We start from the raw sequence: 21,187 nt of genomic DNA on the forward strand, positions 1-21,187 counted from the left end.
AAACAAATGAAAATGAAAATACAACAATCCAAACTCTATGGGATGCAGCAAAGGCAGTCCTAAGAGGAAAGTACATTACACTCCAGGCCTATTTCAAGAAATTAGAAAAAGCGCAAGTGCAAATTCTAACAGTGCACCTAAAAGAACTTGAGGGAGAGCAATAAGAGCACCCCAAACCCAGTAGGAGAAGAGAAATAATAAAAACCAGGGCAGAAATAAACAATATAGAAACCAAAGAAACAGTTGAACAGATCAATGAAACTAAGAGTTGGTTTTTTGAAAAAATAAACAAAATTGACAAACCTCTAGCTAGGCTTCCCAAAAAGAAAAGAGAGAGCATTCAAATAGACAAAATCATGAATGCAAATGGACTTATTACAATAAACCCCTCAGAAATACAAGCAATTATCAGGGAATACTATGAAAAATTATACGCCAACAAATTGGACAACTTAGAAGAAATGGACAAATTCCTAAACACACACTCAATGCCCCCTGTGTTTTAATTTGGTTCACTGGTTTCAATTACTTCATATAAATTTTCAGAAATGAAATTACAAAGCCCTTGAACATAAACATTTTTTGGGTTCTTGATCTATAGCAGAAGCATTTCCTCAATGAGCTAGTCCAATTTACACTGCCATGAGGAATATAAAAATATAGTAATTTCATATCACTCTTGGCAAAACTGATTTCTAAAAACTGACAGAGGAAAAGACAGATGAACGGTCTGAGAATGATACTAAGAAAAGTCGCTCAGGTGCACCTGGGTGGCTAAATCAGTTGAGCATCCAACTCTCGATTTCGGCTCAGGTCAAGATCTCTAGGTTTGTAGATTTGGGCCCTGGGTTGGGTGTGTTTTAACAGTGCCAAATCTGCTTGGGATTCTCTCTCTACCCCTCCCTTTCTTTTTCTTTTTCTCAGAATAAATAAACATTTAAAAAAAAACTAAGTAGTTATTCTTTTACTTGCCCTTGCAATTAATTACCCTCGTGTTAATTTTTATGTTTTAATGTTTTAAAGACAAAGAAACGGAGGTTGAGTCATAATATATGAAAAATTAATAATTAACTAATTTATGAGGGGAAGAAGGAGAAAAATAAAGGTATTATCATCTGAGGAGATAAAATAAATCTGAAGCTTACTTAATTTTCTGTACTATCGGCCTAACATAGGTACCATTACAGTCACCATAGATGATTTAATTTTTGAAAAATAAAACGTTCTTTAAAAGTCTAAAAATGATCTCAACATATCATGGTGACTTACTGACACCTGAGATGACTACATATTTATTTACACTAGTTGGATGCACTTATTTACAAAATTACTTGGATCCAAATGAAAATTGGAAAGATGAACTTAGCATGGTCCTTAGACTATCAGAGACAGGACAATCTACAAATGTGGTTTTTCTGCCTTAAGCGATGTAACTGTTCACATCATTTAAACAGGTACGTATTGTGAACTTTGAAAGGTATGAATGTATGTGTGTATGTAGGTATTTATTTACATATTTATTTATTGAAAGGCATTTCTTTAAAGGCAGATGATCTCAACAATCCTGATGAATTACCAGGCTAAAACAAATAAAACACATATTCATTTTAAAAACTGGATTGTAAGCCCACATAATATACTTTAAAAAAAAAATCTCTGTAGGCCCCAAACATATCAGCAGGATATTCCTACCGATGAACTCGAAAAACCCGGCACAATGAGAATACTTCTGAGGAGGATCCCTGGTTTCAAAACTCCCTAATTCTCACTGGGATTTCCCAGCAACGTAAACTTAAAATCAAGCACACGTTACCTGAAGCCTTTAGCTGAAAGGATGTAATACAAGAGGACTAGCAAATATTGCTAAAATATGTCACATTTCTTACTAACTCATTTAAAGAACATTCTGGGTAAACTGAGGAAAACTTTGCATCTGTCTTTTAAAATGTTATAATTAATGAAGCATGAGATCTAAGGCTTGTTACTATATTACTTTCTTTAGGGAATACAAACTTGAACTTAGCAAAGGCATGCCTTCAGCACCGCACAGTGACATCCTTAAGGTTAGTGAGAGTCAAGAAGTAAAACCTTAGTGCCAGTATTATCCATTCTGGGTCCAGATGGAGTTGCAGAGACCCACAAATTCCTTGAAACCTTAATTTAAATAAAAGATTTTATTGAAAGTTAAACAAATAAATTCACTTAGCACCTACTATCTCCATGTACTCTTCTAGAATTGGATATATGACAAAAACAAGACTGTGAACATCAGACAGGAAGGAACAGAGAAGGATCAATAAACAAATAAATAAAGGAAGTGATCTCAAAGAATGATCAACTACATGAACACACTAAAACAGGGTAACGTCAGGAAGCTGCGTTAGCAATGGAAGTCAGAGAAGGCCTAAGAAAATGGCACGTGAATTGAGAGATAGCCAGATTTAAATAAATCCTCACTTCTGCTTTCTAGATGCATACCTTGGGCACATTTCTTAATGGCACTAAAACTCCATTTCCTCAATTTCAAATTGGGGAAATTAAGGTTTCAACTATGATACTGGGCTAATAGGATTAAATAAAGTGCTTAGCCTGGTGTCTCATCTACCCTAAGAACAAGAGAGAGGAGAGTGTTGATCACAGGCAGAAGGGTGGGAGAAGAAGCAGGGAGAGTGTGAAGCAGAGTAGCCAGAGCACACTAAACCTTAAGGGCTGCCGGGAATTACAGGAAAACCTCAAGGACTATCACAGAGACCCTGGAGCCTTCCAAAGGGTCAAGGCTGCCCTTCCCACTGCTGAGAGGTTGTTCACACTGTTTCCTTACCACTTCAGCTTAGCTTCTTTCAGAATACAAGAAATAGGGAATACTAACACAGCTACTTTAAGAACTATGTATTATCACAGTAAAATTAGTAAATTGGTCAAAAGCAAAGTGGCCTTCCTACAATGCTTACTTTTAGTAATTTAATATATAAGAAATACATAAATATTAAAAATAAGAATATATAAAAATACAGAAAATTCTAACTCTATAGTTAAGTTTAATCCCATTTGAATTTCACAAAAACACTAATAATACATGTATTCTCATTGTTGTTGAAAACTTCTGATGAATAAAAGGCACACAACTATCTTAGAAAACCAACATTTTTTACTTTGACTTCTGATCAGGCCAAATTAAATCACCACTCAATTAAAAAAACAGCTGCATTTTTATCTATACAAACACATTCTTCTAATCTTTTCAAAGAGAAGTGAAGAAAGAGCTAAAAATGTTCATTCTACTAAGGTCACCCTTAACTATATCCAACTCAAAGATTCTAAGAGTATGCTTTTAAAAAGTAGATTAACTTGTGTTCATGTATTTTGGGCAAGTACATCTACACATGCGTATGCTGTCAGCTCTCCAAAGAGATCTTATCTTCTACTTTTAAAAGTGTAACTCTTTGGTCCACTAGATATGCAACTGGTCTTTGGTAAATGAAAAAGAGAAAAGAATCATTCATCTAAATAGCCTGAAATGTTCAATTCTAACACTATAAGAGCCATGATACTTCTGTCAAAAAAATCTTTGGAAATTATACAGGCTGTCAAAGCCGATCTACTGCCCATGTTCCTATGCTGCTCAATGGATATTTGGGGGGTAATCTCATGCCTTCATATTGGAGCTAGAAAAATTGTTTTTCAAGAAACTCAGGAAAAGTCCAGTACTTTTGCTTCTGGAAAATTAAGGACATTCAGTGGTCTCAATTCTAGAGAGGAAATGAGTAACATTAGTTTTTAAGAATAAAACACTGTGAACAGTGAGATCTATCCACCACCTTCATAGAAATATACAGTTTCAGCTTTAACTTTAAAACTATCTAAAATCCCCTCCTCCACTTCTGCTCTGCCCCTCTCTCAGAAATAAATAAAATTTTTTTTAAAATATAGACTTAAGAAAACTATTTAAAATATCACCTTTAGAGTGGAATTCTAGACTTTGGGAAATAAAATCTCACCTATAACTTGAATACAGTAGATCCGAATCTATCTGTATGTTCTTTCTGAGTTTTTGAATATTAAATGTTCTTAAAATGGGTTCTACCTAGATAAAACCTTAAAAACGTTCATACACAGCTGACAATCACTTGAAAATACTAATACATATCTATCTCTATCACAGTGTGACTAGATCATGTCAAGACTTTATCAGAGTAAAGACTAACATTTTGAAAGCACAGACATACCTTTACAGAGTCAGCAATTTCCTGTATACCTTTCGCGGCGGCATCTTTTATGATTGGTGTAATTAGACCTTTATCTGTTGCCACAGCCACTGAAATGTCAATAAAAGGCAGTTGCTTTGGGCCCTCTCCGTCCCAGCTCACATTAACATCTGGCATTTGCTGCAGAACAGAAATAGAAGAAACATGTCACTAAAGAAGCAGCTTTAGATCGAGGTGGTTAAAGAAAAATAACTAAAATTATTCTGCATTTTTGAAAGTGAATAGAGGTGGACAGAGCTAATAAGGGAAGCTTTGGCTTGAAACAATGATGTGGATCTCAGTGTTAAATGTCATCAATGTTTGGGAAGAATAAACATATACTCTTTTCTGAACCAAGCCTGATAATAAATCATGGCTTATAATAAATCATGGCTAAAAAAAGGTCTCCCTCTGTGAAACCTGATTACTAAAAAGCATTTAGCATTTGCCATACTTCCTGTCTCATACATTGACCGACATGGCCTTGAGGAGAAGAGGGGAGGGGAATGGGTAGCAACGTTCAGCCACATATTCCTGTAGCATATAGAAGGCACAATTTTGTAGTGTAGCCCTGGTGGATATCATCCGGCCCTTAATAAGTGATTTCCATATTTAGGAGAGATTTCCCCAGCCTCACAAACATACGACAGACACTGTGTGTACAGCGTGCATGTGTTTAGTATACCTACAGCTACACAGAAGATGAGAAGAGTGGAGGAAACGGATAATGCCTGGAGACAATGTATACTGATAACTGCTGCCGAGTATCAGAGAGAGTGATGCTGAAAGCCAGAAATCACAAATGAATTTCTCTTCCCAAACATTCTCTGCTTTGGTAACAGCCAACCTAAGTGTACTTGTGAGCCCTCCCCAAAGAGGCATTTCCCTCCGTGCTTCTCCCGGTCCTGTTAGACTCACTCCTGCTCTATTCAAAGTAATCAAAGCTCGTTTGTCAAAATAAGACAATGGTGAAGTCCCATCCCCCACCCCCTGAAGATTTTAAATCCTACATAGAGGACACTAAAGAAAAAGAAGGGGAAAAAAGCCCTTCCCAAGTGAGGAATACCTGGCAAAAGAAATATAATTACGAAGCAATGTAACAAAAGCCCGGGGGACGTGGTCTCAGTTGCAGGCAAAGGAAACTTCATACCCTTAAACTTTCTTATTCATATTGAGAATTATAATAATTATTTCACATTTTCTAACAAAATATTTTTTTAAAAGATTTTTTTAATGTTTTATTTATTTCTGAGAGAGAGAGAGAGAGACAGACAGACAGACAGACAGCGTGAGCAGGGGAGGGTCAGAGAGGGAGACACAGAATCTGAAACAGGCTCCAGGCTCCGAGCTGTCAGCACAGAGCCCGATGCGGGGCTCGAACCCACGAACCGTGAGATCATGACCTGAGCGGAAGTCAGAAGCTCAACCAACTGAGCCACCCAGGCGCCCCTAACAAAATATTTTCAACCAAAGTCTAATCTAATTCTATTCTACAGCTAAGGAAATGACGGAAAGAATACATATGGAAACAATATAAAAGGACTGAAAACACAAATATACAATAGTAATAGCGACACAGGGTATAGAATAAAGCCAGCCTTGAGGACATTACAATATTAGAAGAAGCAGATTTAAATAACTCTAGGCTGGTAAGTTTGGGAATCCAGATGAAATGAGTGATTTTCTGGGAATCCAAAAGTGATTCAAGAAAAAACTGAAAATTAAGCAGGTCAATAATTATGGGGAAAAATGAGAGAGTTGTCAAGGCTACCTCCTCAAAACAGAACTAGGCTCAGATATTTTTATTGGTGAATTCTATAAAAGCTTCAAGAAATAAAAATCTTTGTAATAATGAAGTAATCACAGAGAAAGGAAAGAAAAAAAGGACCCAAATTCATTTTAAGAAGCCAATGGTTTTAAAAAAGCCTGATAAAACTAGCACAAAATTTAAATTGCAATCACAGTTCCTGATACAAAATTATGAAATGAAATGTAATGACCACTTGAGAGTCACTTAAGGAGGACAAGAATGATTCATAATTTAAAAAATCACTAATACAATTTAAAATATTTGGTCAAAAGACAAAAGCCATATGAGCACTTAGATATGAATAGCTAAGAAAAGACATAACTTTAAAATTCCCTATTACTGTATTCAAGAAATAAAAATAAATTCCTTATAAGCATACTTTAAGTATACTTGATACACAACAAACCAGAAAAATGGCCTAGTTATAAAAAGAAAGGCAAGACAGAAAATGGTGCAGAGCAGGAAGGCAGGAAATCTGGTTTTCCAACCTATGCATCCAGCCAGACACCCCCACTGCTCACCTGTCTTCCTGGCTGCTCTACTGGGACACCATTTGGCTTCTCAAACTGAGTTCTGTCCAAATCCAACTCTAGAACGCCTACCTCGAACTTGCTCCTCTCCCACATTCCCAATCTCCATACGTGGAAAGCTCCATTCCTCCCACTGCTTGGGCCAAAGTGCTCGTCTTTCACATCCCACATTCAATCCATCAGTAAATCTTATTGGCTCTGCTTTGAAACGTATCCCAAATCTCGCCTTCACCCTGGCCTTCCTGCTAGCTGCCACCTGCGTCCACACCATGGTCAGGGTGTACAGCCTCGCAGGAGAGCACCGCCACCCCGGCCTCTCCACAGGCTGTACTCCTCAAACCATCAGAGCAGTCACTCCTTCTTTGTAAAGGAGAAGTAGGATGTCAGTCCTCTCTCAATCCCCTCCAAAGGCTTCCTTCCCCTTGATAATAAAACCCCTAGTCCTTTTCATGGCCACCAAGTTGCTTGGGGGCCCTCTCAACTCCTCCGTCTTTTAATATCATCTGTTCAATCTCATCTCCTACCTTCTCTCTCCTGGGCACACTTTGTCCCTGGTGCCATGTCTGAAAGGCAGCACTCTCTTCTCCCAGCCGCTGTGTCTGCAGTTCCCTCTGCCTGGAGCACTCTTCTACCAGGGATGTGTGTGGCTCACACCCTCTTTTTCAGGCCTTGGCTTAGTTATCACCTTGCCAGAGAGGCCTTCCTTGCCTAACTGTACACAATGACACCCCAAATCTACTTTCCCTGGGTCTTCAATCCTTTCACTATCTACAAATACCAGTCTCTTCCATCTAGAGTATATGCCCCAGGAGAGCAGAAAACATGTAGACCTTCATTCACTATTGTATCTCTAATGTCTGCAATGTACTCAGCACACCACAGGGGATCAATTCGTATTTGCTGAATGGTCTTTGTTCTGCTACGATTAGTCATAAACCCTACTGATTCTCAGTTTCATCTGTGTAACTGAGGGGGTGAGACTAAATATCTTTTTAGCAGTAACATTACAAAATTTTTGTGACTTAAAAATGAGAGTTCTATTTATCATATAACAATCCCAAACCATGAGACTATTTAAAAAATATTTTAATGTTTATTAATTTTTAAGAGACAGAACATGAGTGAGGGAGAGGCAGAGAGAGGAGACAGAATCCAAAGCAGGCTCCAGGCTCCGAGCTGTCAGCACAGAGCCTGACACTGGGCTCGAACTCCCAAGCCATGAGATCATGACCTGAGCCAAAGTTGGACACTCAACCAACTGAGCCACCAGGCGCCCTGACATGAGACTATTTTAGAAGCCAAAATTATTTGGGGTCTGCTACTTACTTTAAGGGTAACAGCTGCTGCCTTGATGATAAAATCATTTACTGATACTTTAATGTCATCTGAAAGAAAAACAAGCATATCAAAATTAGCGTTCATAATGAAACTTTAACATTGACCATTATGATTGCAAACTTACGCATTGACAAACTATAATGAAAAATACTAGAAGTTTTGGTTTGCTTAGTCAGTAAAATTTCCCTGATTAGGAAAACTTATATGAGGCCCTGGACAAATAATATTAGCCATACATGTAAATGATTACTTCTTGGACTTCATTACAATTCTTTTAATTGCTTAGATATAATATACAAGAGTTTGAAGGATACATTATAACCGTAATTAGAAAGAAAAGAAACAACTCCTATGTCTCTAAAAACACAAATGGTCTCTCTATATAACAATTTGAAGGATTCATTTTTTTCTCTCTTCCTTTTCAAATGTCTTCTTTCTACATGAGCTTTATAATATATTGATTATACTAGAACAGCAGTAACATAGTCTCTTTAAAGATATCTCTGTCCGTCTGTCCGTCCGTCTGTCTGTCTATCTATCTATCTTATCTATCTAAAGAGAAAGAAATTTCTTATTAATGGATACCATAAAAATTTAAGACCATTGAGCTGCTTTTTAACTTAACAAAACAGGATATAGCAAAGGCCAAAGATGAAGCAATGTTGGCACAAGTCCTGGTGCAATGAACAAAATGAGGTTTTCTGTCTAGTTTTATGGTGATTCCATTTGAATCAATTTCCTTCCAGTATACATAATGATTTCAAGATAAAGCTGAGGTCCCCTCCCTTCCCAGAGAGCTGATCATAACTAAAGCATTCAATTTATACTTCTGCTTTTCCCGGTGGATAGGAAAGTATTGAAAAATGTAAACTACACTTGATTCTCTATTGCAATGGCTTCTAGACAGAGAGTTTAAGATCAAGATCTAGTCAATGGTATGTGGCAAGATACACAAATCCCATTACTATAGTATCATGGAATCTTACATGAATAACAGCTCATTCCCAAGGCACGCTGGAGATTTCAGAGACATTAGATGAATTACCATAAACCCAAATACTGCCAAACTGTCATGGTAAGAGCCACCTGCTCATCCAAATCATGGCTCTTTTAAATCAAATTCCCAGAGACATAAATATTTTTGTTTGCCTGTTTTAAACCTCTTTATGAGTAAAAATGTGAGTGGATTTCCAGTACTTAGAGAATTTTAATGATAACCACATACAAAAGACTTGGTCTGCATAAATCCCAATATGTGGACAGATCTTATGAACTTATTGTGCTGACTTTTCCTGGCTCCCTCAACCTCCTTCTCCCTTAATCTACTATCCACAGGTATCCACAGTGAAGACTTCTCAAACCATCCACAGGCTGATGGTTCCCTCTCTACCGCTGGAGTCTGCAGTGCTCACCTAAGTTCTCTGCTCTCACTGTACTCCAACATTTGGTGCTCTTGAATTGATCAGTTTCTTCTCGAAACACTCTCTGACTGGCTTCTGTGTCACTATACTCCTGTGTTTTCTTCCACTCTTTACCACTTACTCATTTTCCCCAGGCAAGAACTTTCTGTTCCAGGACTTTGATACCATTCATATAATGATAATTCCTTCAAATGCTACCTCCAATGCCAATGCATCAGGAGCTCCAGACTTGTATGTCCTCTCTCCCACATGACATTTCTCTTTGGCATTGAAAATCAAAAAAGTACAAAGGAGGGGTTTTTCAAGTTACTTTATTTTTAACTCTTTATTATGGAAATTTTCAAATATATAGAAAGGAGACTGATGGTGACATTGATTGGGATATAATTTGTGAGAGAATATCAATCATTTTCATTTGTATATCATTATAAAACAGTGCAGACATGCTTAGAGACTGGTATATTATAACTATATAAGAAAGAGGACTGGAGATAAATAACATGGGCTCTTTGAAGACCTCCCCCTGAAAATTCATAACTGCAAAGACATACCAAAGCTGGGACCATGAAAAGATACTAAACTGCTCCAAATCCCTCCACTGAAATAGTACTGTTCCCTGCCTCATGAAAGGAAGAAACAAGGAAAATTATTCCCCTCATGATCTCTATATCATGACTTAGCAAGTACACTTAAAATCTATTAAAGAGAGAATCCAGGGTTAACTTTTTGAATTCTGAGAATTTTCTCTGAAGTAGCTTTCCATTTATTTCCTTGAACTTTTAAGAGCTGTCAGGTTGTCTTCATATGAATTCTTCAAAGTGTGTATTTAAACTGAAATACCAATTCTGTTGTCACTTAAGATGTAGAAAGCCAGAGGAGAATGTTTTTCCTACCCTAACAGGGCAGAAGAAAAGCAGAAGTTACAAAATCATAACTTTTCCTGAGTCCATTAGGAAGCCAAGGTTACAAGGCAAACAAGTGAACTGAAAGTCAAGGGTGATGACTCCCCTGAGGAAGGACGAACACATGAAATGATTAACCTCTGTCAGAATATGAGAAAGTACAGGACAAAGTATGGGACAATGCACATGAACAAAGGGGGATATCAGGAGACAGATAGAAACTATAAAACAACATTCATATGGACATCTCAGGGAAAAAAATGCTATCAAAGATAAAGATATTTGTTGTTAAGATTCACAGACTAAACATAGCTGAGAAGAGAGTCAGTGACATTGAAGCTAGATCAACAAAAATTATCCAAATGGAAGCACAAAGAGAAAAAAAAAGGTAAAGAAAAAAGAAAAAAATGGGGATCTAAGAGCTTTATACAACTCAAACAGTTGAACATTTATAATCAGAGTTCCAAAGAGAAAACACATAAGGCAGAACATACAGTGAAATATAATGGCTAGGAGTTTTCCAAAATTAATGAAAGACAACAAACCACAAATCCAAGAAGCTAAGAGAAACCCAAATGGAATAACTACAGTAGAAAAAAGACCTAAGGCATATAATAATCAAATTGCCCATGTAGAGAATCTTGAAGACAATGGGGCCGGTGGTGTGACATCATTATAGAGGGGAGCAGAGATTAAGAATGGCAGCAGATATTTGGCCAGTCAGAAGATAATGGAATGGGATCTTTATTTAAAGTACAGAAACCGAAAATCTTTTTACTCAAAAATCTACATCCAACAGAAATACCAGAAGCAAAGGAGACACACCCATCAGGATGGTTGCCAACGAGTGTTGGCAAGGACATGGAGAAACTGGAACCCTTGGGCGCACCCGATAGGAATGCAAAATGGTGCCGTCACAATGGAAAATGGCATGGCAGCTCTTTAAAATATTAAAGACAGAATTACCATATGATCCAGCAATAATATTTCTGGGGATAGACCCAAGAGACGTGAAAGCATGGACACAGAGAGAGATGTATACCTCCATATTCACAAGAGTCAAAGGTGGAAGTAACTCAAGTGTCCACTGACAGATAAATAAACAAAATATGGTAAATACATACAATGGAATATTATCCATTCTTAAAAAGAAAGGAAATCCTGACACATACTACAACATGGATAGACCTTTGAACAGTACGTGAAGTGAAACAAGCCAGGCACCAAAAGACAAGCACTATATGATTCCACTCATATGAGGTACTTAATAGTCACCTCCATAGAGACAGAAAGAATGCTGGTGGCTAGAGGCCAGGAGGAGAGGAAAAGAGGAAGCTCTGGTTCTAGTGGGGATAGGATTTCAGTTCTGCACAATGAAGGGTTTTATGGATAAATGGTGGTGATGTTTGCATAGCAATGTGGAAGTACTATGATCCCTAAGCTGTGCACTTAAAAATCGTTAAGATGGTAAATTTTATGTTGTATATACTTTACCATAATTAATAATTAAAGAAGGGGAAATAAATGAAGGAGAAATAGACCTTTTTCAGAGAAAAGCTGAGAATTTATTGCCAGCCAACCTATACTACAAGACACATTAAAGGAAATTCTTTAGGCAGAAGTAAACACCAGATAAGCATTTTGTATCTATATAGAGAAATGTAGAAGACCAAAAAAATGGCAAAAAGAAAAGAGGAAAATACAAAAAGACTTTTTTTCCCCTGCATTTTTAAAACTCTTTAAAACATAATTGATTTGCTAAAGCAAAAACACAACAGACATATATGCTGGTGCTTATACCACATGTGGAAATAAAACATGATCATAAGAGCACAAAGGATAGAAGGGAGAAAATATAATATGTTGTTGTAAAGTTCTTACATTACACATGAAGGGGTGTGATAAAAATTTGAAAGTAGACTGTGATGAGTTAAAGAATTATATCATAAACCTTAAGGAAACCACCACATAGAGAAAGGTAAAACAGAAATAAAATGGAATTAAAAAATTAAAAAGCAACCAATACAGAAAAGAAAAAAGAGGCAAAGAAAACAGGAAAAAAAAAAAAAAGAAGAGATGGGACAAATAAAAACAAAGGACAAAATGGTACAGAGGAAAATAGTACAAAGGAAAAACAAAGGACAAAACTACTAAATGTGAATGGTCCAAACACTTTAATTAAAAGACAGAATATAGGATTAGGTAAAAACGTAAGAAAAATTATATGCTGTCTGCAAGAAGTCAGTTTAAATATTAAGACACAGCGGGACACCTGGGTGGCTGAGTCAGTTAAGCATCTGACTTTGGTTCAGGTCATGATCTCGTGGTTCATGCTTTCGAGTCCTGTGTCAGGCTCTGTGCTGACAGCTCAGAACCTGGAGCCTGCTTCTGATTCTGTGTCTCTATCTCTGTATCTCTCTCTCTCTCTGTCTACCTGCTAGTGCTCTGTCTCTGTCTCTCCCTCAAAAATAAATAAAAAAATTTTTAAATTGAAAATAATAAATATAAAGATGCAGATACATTAGAAGTAAAAAGAAATAAAAACATTAATCAAAGAAATCTGGACTGGCTGTATCAATATCAGATAAGGCAGGCTTCAGGGTAAGAAATATCATACCAGGGATGAACAGGGACATTCCAGGACATGTCTGTTCATCAGGAACACATGAAAATCCTAAATGTGTTCTGTGCCTAATAACACATCCTCAGAATGATATAAAACCAATAGAACTCAAAGGGAAAACAGACAAATCCTAATAATAACCAGGGACATCAACACTCTTGTTTCAAGAACTGACGGAACACATAGGAAATCAGTAAGGATATGAAGACATGAACACTACTACGAGCCAACTTCACCTGACGCTTATAGAACACTCCTCAGAGGTAGAACATATATTCTTTTCAAATACACACGGAACATTCATCAAGATAGACCACATCATGACTCTAAAATCTCAAAAAAGTTAAGATTTAAGTCATACAAAGCATGTTCTCTAAGCACAATGGAGTTAAGCAAGAAATCATAAAAGAAAGGCTGAAAGGTCCCCTAAATATTTGGAAATTATACTTACACTTCTAAATAATTCATGGATCAAAAGAGACATGACAAGGAAAATTAGAAAACATCTTGAATAGAAAGAAAAATAAAACACATCAAACTTTGTGGAAGTGCTTCATCTAAAGCACTGCTGAAAGAGACCTTAAAAGTATTATATGCTTATGTTAGAATTAAGGTTTATTATTTTATATTGATCTCAGCCTTCACCTTAGGAAACTAGAAGACTAAAGAGCAAATTAAAACCAAAGCAAACAGAGAAAAAGAAAAAAAAGGTAGGAGCAGAAATCAAAAAGAAAATTATAAAAACAATGAAGAAATCTTATGAAATTAAATGCTGATTATTTGAAGAGATCAATACGATTTATAAATCTCCAGCCAGATTGATCAGGAAAGTCAAAAGACACAAATTACTAATACTGAAAATGGGGACATCACTTCAGATTACAGTGTTAGAAGTATAGTAAGGTAGTATTATAAACAACTTTATGCCAACACAGCAGACCCCTTTATCCATAGTTCTACTTTTCAGAGTTTCAGTTACCCATAGTTACCCAGCAGCCCCGAAGCAGATGGCATACTGTTAGAAGGTCATCAATACCCTAACACTACGTCACAATGCCTACATCATTCACCTCGCACCATCTCATCACGTAGGCCTGTTACCATCTCACATCATAACAGAGGGGTGAGTACAGGACAGTAAGACATTTAAAGACAGAGAGACCACACTCACTTAACTTTTATTACAGTATATCATTATAGTTGTTCTATTTATTACGTTGTTGTTAATCTCTTTTTTTAATTTTTATTTTTTAAAATTTTTTATTTATTTCTGAGAGAGAGAGAGACAGAGACAGAGACAGAGTGAGCAGGGGAGGGGCAGAAAGAAAGGGAGACAGAATCCGAAACAGACTCCAGGCTCTGAGTTAGCTGTCAGCACAGAGCCTGATGCAGAGCTCAAACCCACGAACCGTGAGATCATGACCTGAGCCCAAGTCAGGTGCTTGACCGACTGAGCCACCCAGGCCATAATTATTGTTGTTAATCTCTATGTCTAATTTTTAAGTTAAGCTTTATCACAGGTATGTATGCATAAGAGAAAACAGAGTATATACAGGGTTTGGTACCATCAGTGGTTGCAGGCATCCACAGGGGGTCCTGGAATACATTCCCTGTGGATGAGGGGAGACTACTGTAAATTTCATTACTTAGATGACATAAACAAATTCCTTGAAAGACACAAACTACTAAAGCTCATTCCAGAAGAAATCGATACATCTATTTTTAAAAATTGAATTTATAGCTAAAAATCTGCCCACAAGAAAATCATAGACCTAGACAGGTAGCCTCATTGGTGAATTCTACTAAATAATTAAAAAGGAAATAAAACCAATTCTACCCAAACTTTTTCAAAAAATAAAGGAGAAGGAAACATTTCCCAATTTATTCTGTGAGATCTGGTAACAAACCCAGGGAACAAACAAACAAACAAACATCTTTAAGAAAACTACAGGGAAGTATAACAATTCTTAGCAAAATTTTAGGAAATGGGATCAAGAATATATAAGAAGGGGCACCTGGGTGGTTCAGTCAGTTAAGTGTCTGACTTCAGCTCAGATCATTATCATCTTGCGGTTCATGAGTTTGAGCCCCACATCAGGGCTCTTTGCTGACAGCTCAGAGCCTGGAGCCTGCTTCAGATTCTGTGTCTCCACTCCCTCTCTGCCATTCCCCCCTCATTTGAACAAGAGCGGTCTCTCTCTCTCTCTCTCTCAAAAGTAAATAAACAGTAAAATATATATATATAAGAAAATTAATGGTTGATGAGTTTTATACGAGGAATACAAGTTTATTCAACATCTAGAAATCAACCAAAATAATTTACCAAAATAACAGAGTGAAAAAGGAAAGATTATCTCAAAAGATCCACAAAAGCATTTGACAAAATTCAACATCCGTTTATGCTTAAAACTCTCAGCAAATTAGGAACATGAATCTCCTCAACCTAACATAAGGCATCACAAAAAACCTACAACTAACATTAAAGACTGAATGTTTTCTCCTAAGACCAAGAACACGGCAAAAATGTCTGCTTTTGCCATTTATATTCATCATTGTACCAGAGGTCTTGGCCAGTTCAAAAGAGCAAGAAAATGAAATAAAAGCCATACAGATTGGAAAGAAAGAAAACATCAGTTCATGCTAAGAATGTGCAGCTCCCCCAGCAATCTTAGTTTTAACTGATGTGCTGGGAAGTACATTACAAATTTCATAACCTGAAAGTTCATTTTGAAGAAGATATAAAAAATTAAAACTTATGTAACGAAGAGTGGTATTTAAGATATATGTAAAATCTAAAACATTCTTCAATCAGTTTTGGATTTTATACTTTCTAAAATGTTAAGGATTGCTTTGCTCAGATATCATACTAAAACACGTGATTTACTCAATACTATGCAATCAATTTGTTTCTTATAAGGAAGGTGAACCAATTCTTTTCTTTAGCACTAAAATACACCCAGATGATGAAACTGAAATAAAAAGCTGCACAATGTGCCTTTATAAGTAAAGGATTATACAATACGTGTACTATATTAAGTAAACTTAACTTTACTAACCTCTGACCAGACTTTGTCTAGCTTTTAAAACAGCTCCAAGGTCACAGTCAGCAGTAGCATATGCATGTGGTACAGTACTTTTAGATTCAGTTAACCTCTTGGCAATAACTCTTCGAATATTGCTAGCAGGGATTTCAGTGAATGTGCCCTGCAAAGAAATTGCAATCTGTCCATTAAGCCATAAATGGAAGTTGAAAAAATAAATCCTAATACTACAATCTAGTCACAGTGACTTAACTTTGGGTAATAAAGATTAACAGAGGAAAAATACAATTAAAAATTCTTAATATAAGGAGGAATATGAGAAATCCACAGTTTTAATTTTATAGTATGTAACTGTAGAAAAAAGTAGTAAAATTCATATTTTAGTTATAAATGAGATATTTTATGTTACTTTGTATAAGATGATCAAACAGAAATCTACCAGGTCATGAATAATTCTCCCATGGGTGTCTATATGGAACAGAGACAGAGACACAAACATGTACCACCTGTCAGTAGCTTATTATAAACATCACTTAATAAAACTCAAAGCATCCAAAAACATCAATAAACCAACAACAGACAATTCCTATTTATAAAAATGGTGTGCAGTAGAAAAAGATAATATACTGGATGATCTGCCAAACTCTTTCAATTTTGGTTTGTAATTTATAAAAGAAATCACATGAGTATCATATTTCCTAAAAATGCATAATAAAAAGTGTAAGTAAGAGAATAAAATCTTCCTATAACATTACTATAGCTTTTCCACTCTGCTCCTTGAAACTCTAACAGAAGCAGGATCCACCTTAAACTACCTGTGATTCCTTCCTTGCCCTTCACCCCATTCTGGGACAAGATCATCGTCACTTCTAATTAAGCAGCTAAAAATATACCTGAGTCCTTAGGAAATGAAACACTTTATATTGGCAAAGTATTTGTTCAGATAGTATAAATGCTCTCTGTATACCATAAAAATTTGAAAGTAAGGTTTATCTTCCTAATTTGAATAGCCTACTTCTTAAAAACATAAGATTTGATTACACATAAATTTTTTGTATATGCAGTCATGAACCATGAATTTACATTAAAAATTGTTTCACATGAAATTTATACTGTTTGCAACTATTTTAAAATATTACACTGGAATATATTTCTCCATTAGAAAGAGCAAGATAGCTTTATTTATTTTTTAAGTGCCCATTCAGGGTTTTTTTTGTTTTGTTTTTTTGTTTTCCCTCTCAGTTTTACATGAACCTGATTATCCTGCATTTCTTCTTCTTTTTTTTAAAATTTTTATATTGTTTTTATTTATTTTTGAGACAGAGCATGAGTGGGGGAGGGGCAGAGCGAGAGGGAGACACAGAATCTAAAACAGGCTTCAGGCTCTGAGCTGCCAGCACAGAACCTGATGCTGGGCTTGAACCCACGAACCGTGAGATCGTGACCTGAGCCAAAGTCGGATGCTCAACCGACTGAGCCACCCAGGCGCCCCTATCCTGCATTTCTTCTGATGGGAAGCAAATGACATTGAAGATACTAAGAAAGGGAGGTACAAAGATACAAAGAGGCAAAATGGAATATTCTGACAACAAAAAAGGGCTGTTACTGCCTGTATCTGAGAAAGAACGACTAGCTATAGAGTCTCTATAGTTCTTCATGGTGAGAGTATCAATTCCCTCAGGCAAGGGGAGCCTGGGTGGCTCAGCCGGTTGAGTGTCCGACTTTGGCTGAGGTCATGATCTTGTGGTTCGGGAGTGCAGGCCCCGCATCAGGCTCCATGCTGCCAGTGTGGAGCCTGCTTGGGATCCTCTGTCCCCCCCCCCTTCTCTCTATGCCAATCTCCTGCTCATGCCCTCTCTCTCAAAAATAAAAATAAACATTAAAATAGAAAATAAAACAGCCACAGAAGAGGGCTAGCAGTGGCTACCAACTATTAGTACCACACCCGAGAAAAGCTATGTGAAAAGCAGCATGATTACAGAGCATACTTCTACGGCACTGGATTTGAAAGTTAGCACCACACAAATTGGGTTTGCGCTAGGAGTCTACGAAACAAAGCATCTGGAGAATTTTTCTTAATCACTATTAGCTACTACTAAAATGGATTGGTAGAATTATTTGTCAAACAGACAGTTGGGGTGCCTGGGTTTTCAGTCAGTTAAGCATCCAACTCTTGATTTCAGCTCAGGTCATGATCTCGCAGTTTCATAACTATGAGCCCCAAGTTTCTCTCTCCCTTGCTCTCTGCCCCTCCCCTACTCACGGTCTCTCTCTCTCTCTCAAAATAAATAAACTAATTAAAAAAAAAAAACAGAGAGTAACGGTTCTTATTTTCTTACTTAAGTCTGAAAACATAAAAATCTACTCAAATGATATTACCGCTACGTTAGGTTGTCCAGGAGTTGATATTGGTGGGACCATCGGCCGTGGATAAGGTGGCGTGGCTACGGCCTGAGGGGGCACAGGCACTGTGGGAGTAGCTACAGGGGCTGGAGTGGGTCTGGATTCAGTAATCTTGCCCGTTTCTTTCAACTGGACCAGTTTGAGAGCATCCCTGAAGAGAGAGATAACCACAATTAGCAACAAGGAATAGAAGAGAACGTTTAGAAAATGGAGATGAGATATGGAGAGAAGGTACTGAAATAGAGAGATGTCAAGGCTGTGATGCAAAACGAATTACTTGAGTTAGACAAGCAAATCTTATCGGGTCTGCTGGTTCATATTATTCACCCAACGGCTATAATATTTGAGCATTATCAAAAACCAAACAATTTGAATTATATCAAAGTTTTGGTTGTAGATATCTTTAGAAAGGAAATTAGTCCTTTTGGGTAGGGGGGGTTTCACTTGTTAGATGAACCATTCATAAATTAAACCATATTCTCATTCTTTATACCTGTCAAATAATGTTCATATGGCACTCAGAAAATGTCAAGTTTATGATGACTTTTATTAGTATATTTACTAAATTACGGATTTTCTAGTGTAAATAAACTTTTTTATGGTCAGAAAATCATACCACTTTAAATATTGCTCAAAATGTTATCAGCATCATCTAATGAAATAAACCTAACCCACAGCATCATTCAGAATGAAAGATAACGAAACTAGTAATAGACTTACCCTGCATTAAAGGTAGCTTGTTTTTTAAAAGGATATAATTGGATTACTAAATATACCAAGCTTTCAATTTATGCTAAGTTACAGTGGGTATGAAATAATACATTTTCTTAAACAAAATGACTTCTTGAAAATTATAATACCTGATAATTCAAAAGAACTCTTTTCAAAAACAGAACTTTACATTTAAAAAAAAGTTTTAATCCAAAACAAATTTTAGAAAGGTTTTACATAACCTAAAAACAACTTCAGGGTGACACAAATTTAAAGGCAATTTACATTGTTTAAATATCTCAAACACAGTTAATAATTTGTTATTGTTTACTTAAAGAACTGCTGAAGGGAAAAACCCAGCAGCTGTTGGGTATATCTGAAATTATCCTCCTCCAAACAAAACATCTTACTTAATATCTTATGGCAAGGAAAGTACATTGCTCTCCAGGCCTATTTCAAGAGATTAGAAAAAGCACAAGTCCAAAATCTAACAGCTCACCTAAAGGAGCTAGAGGCAGAGCAACAAGAACGCCCTAAACCCAGTAGAAGAAGAGAAATAGTAAAAATTAGAGCAGAAATAAACAACATAGAGACCAAAGAAACAATTGAACAGATCAATGAAACCAAGAGTTGGTTTTTTGAAAAAGTAAACAAAATTGACAAACCTCTAGCCAGGCTTATCAAAAAGAAAAGAGAGAGCACCCAAATAGACAAAATTATGAATGAAAATGGACTTATTACAACCAACCCCTCAGAAATACAAGCAATTATCAGGGAATACTATGAAAAATTATATGCCAACAAATTGGACAACTTAGAAGAAATGGACAAATTCCTAAACACACACTCACTACCAAAATTCACACGGAAAGAAATAGAAAACCTGAACAGACCCATAACGAGTGAAGAAATCGAATCAGTGATCAAAAATCTCCCAACAAATAAGAGCCCTGGACCTGATGGTTTCCCTGGGGAATTCTACCAGACATTTAAAACAGAATTAATCCCAATTCTTCTCAAGCTATTCCAAAAAATAGAAGTCGAAGGAAAACTCCCGGACTCATTTTATGAAGCCAGCATCACTCTGATTCCCAAGCCAGACAGAGATCCAACAAAAAAAGAGAACTATAGGCCAATATCCTTGATGAATACGGATGCAAAAATTCTCAACAAGATCCTTGCAAATCGAATCGAGCAGCATATCAAAAGAATCATCCACCAAGATCAAGTGGGATTCATTCCTGGGTTACAGGGCTGGTTCAACATTCGCAAATCAATCAATGTGATCCATCATATCAATAAAAGAAAAGATAAAAACCGTATGATCCTGTCAATAGATGCAGAAAAAGCATTTGACAAAATACAGCATCCCTTCTTAATAAAGACTCTCGAGAAAGTTGGGATAGAAGGAACCTACTTAAACATCATCAAAGCCATCTATGAGAAGCCTTCAGCTAACATCATCCTCAACGGGGAAAAACTGAGAGCTTTCCCCCTGAGATCAGGAACACGACAGGGATGTCCACTCTCACCACTGTTGTTTAACATAGTGCTGGAAGTCCTAGCATCAGCCATCAGACAACAAAAGGAAATCAAAGGCATCAGAATTGGCAAAGAGGAAGTCAAACTTTCCCTCTTCGCAGATGACATGATACTCTACATAGAAAACCCGACAGACTCCACCAGAAGCCGACTAGAACTGATCCAAGAATTCAGCCAAGTTGCAGGGTACAAAATCAACGTACAGAAATCGGTTGCATTTTTATACACCAACAATGAAGCAACAGAAAGAGAAATCAAGAAACTGATCCCCTTCACAATTGCACAAAAAACCATAAAATACCTCGGAATAAACCTAACCAAGGATACAAGAGATCTGTATGATGAAAACTATAGAAAACTTATGAAGGAAATTGAAGAAGACACAAAGAAATGGAAAAACATTCCATGCTCATGGATAGGAAGAATAAATATAGTTAAGATGTCATTACTACCTAAAGCACTCTACACATTCAATGCAATTCCCATCAAAATTGCATCAGCATACTTCTCAAAACTAGAACAAACTATCCAAAAATTTGTATGGAACCACAAAAGACCCTGAATAGCCAAAGTAATACTGAAAAAGAAAACCAAAACGGGAGGTATCATCATCCCAGACTTT

At 36.6% G+C, this 21,187-nt stretch overlaps 1 protein-coding gene and 1 non-coding gene across 2 annotated transcripts in view; both read right to left on the minus strand.

Annotated features, from left to right (window-relative positions):
* PDHX (pyruvate dehydrogenase complex component X) overlaps positions 1 to 21,187 on the minus strand; it is a 78,030-nt gene that overhangs the window by 8,799 nt on the left and 48,044 nt on the right. Inside the window, exons 6-9 of the mRNA XM_039233365.1 lie at positions 18,289 to 18,463; positions 15,925 to 16,072; positions 7,911 to 7,969; positions 4,227 to 4,385 (exon numbers count right to left, since the gene is read on the minus strand). Coding sequence (XP_039089296.1) covers positions 4,227 to 4,385; positions 7,911 to 7,969; positions 15,925 to 16,072; positions 18,289 to 18,463 — 541 coding nt within the window. The remainder of the gene's footprint in view (positions 1 to 4,226; positions 4,386 to 7,910; positions 7,970 to 15,924; positions 16,073 to 18,288; positions 18,464 to 21,187) is intronic.
* Positions 5,605 to 5,689, minus strand: TRNAG-UCC. The gene has a single exon. It is a non-coding gene; the product is annotated as a tRNA-Gly (tRNA).

The sequence above is a fragment of the Hyaena hyaena genome, unplaced genomic scaffold (assembly GCF_003009895.1).
Source record: "Hyaena hyaena isolate Hyena2069 unplaced genomic scaffold, ASM300989v1 scaffold_74, whole genome shotgun sequence".
Taxonomy (NCBI): Eukaryota; Metazoa; Chordata; class Mammalia; order Carnivora; family Hyaenidae; genus Hyaena; species Hyaena hyaena.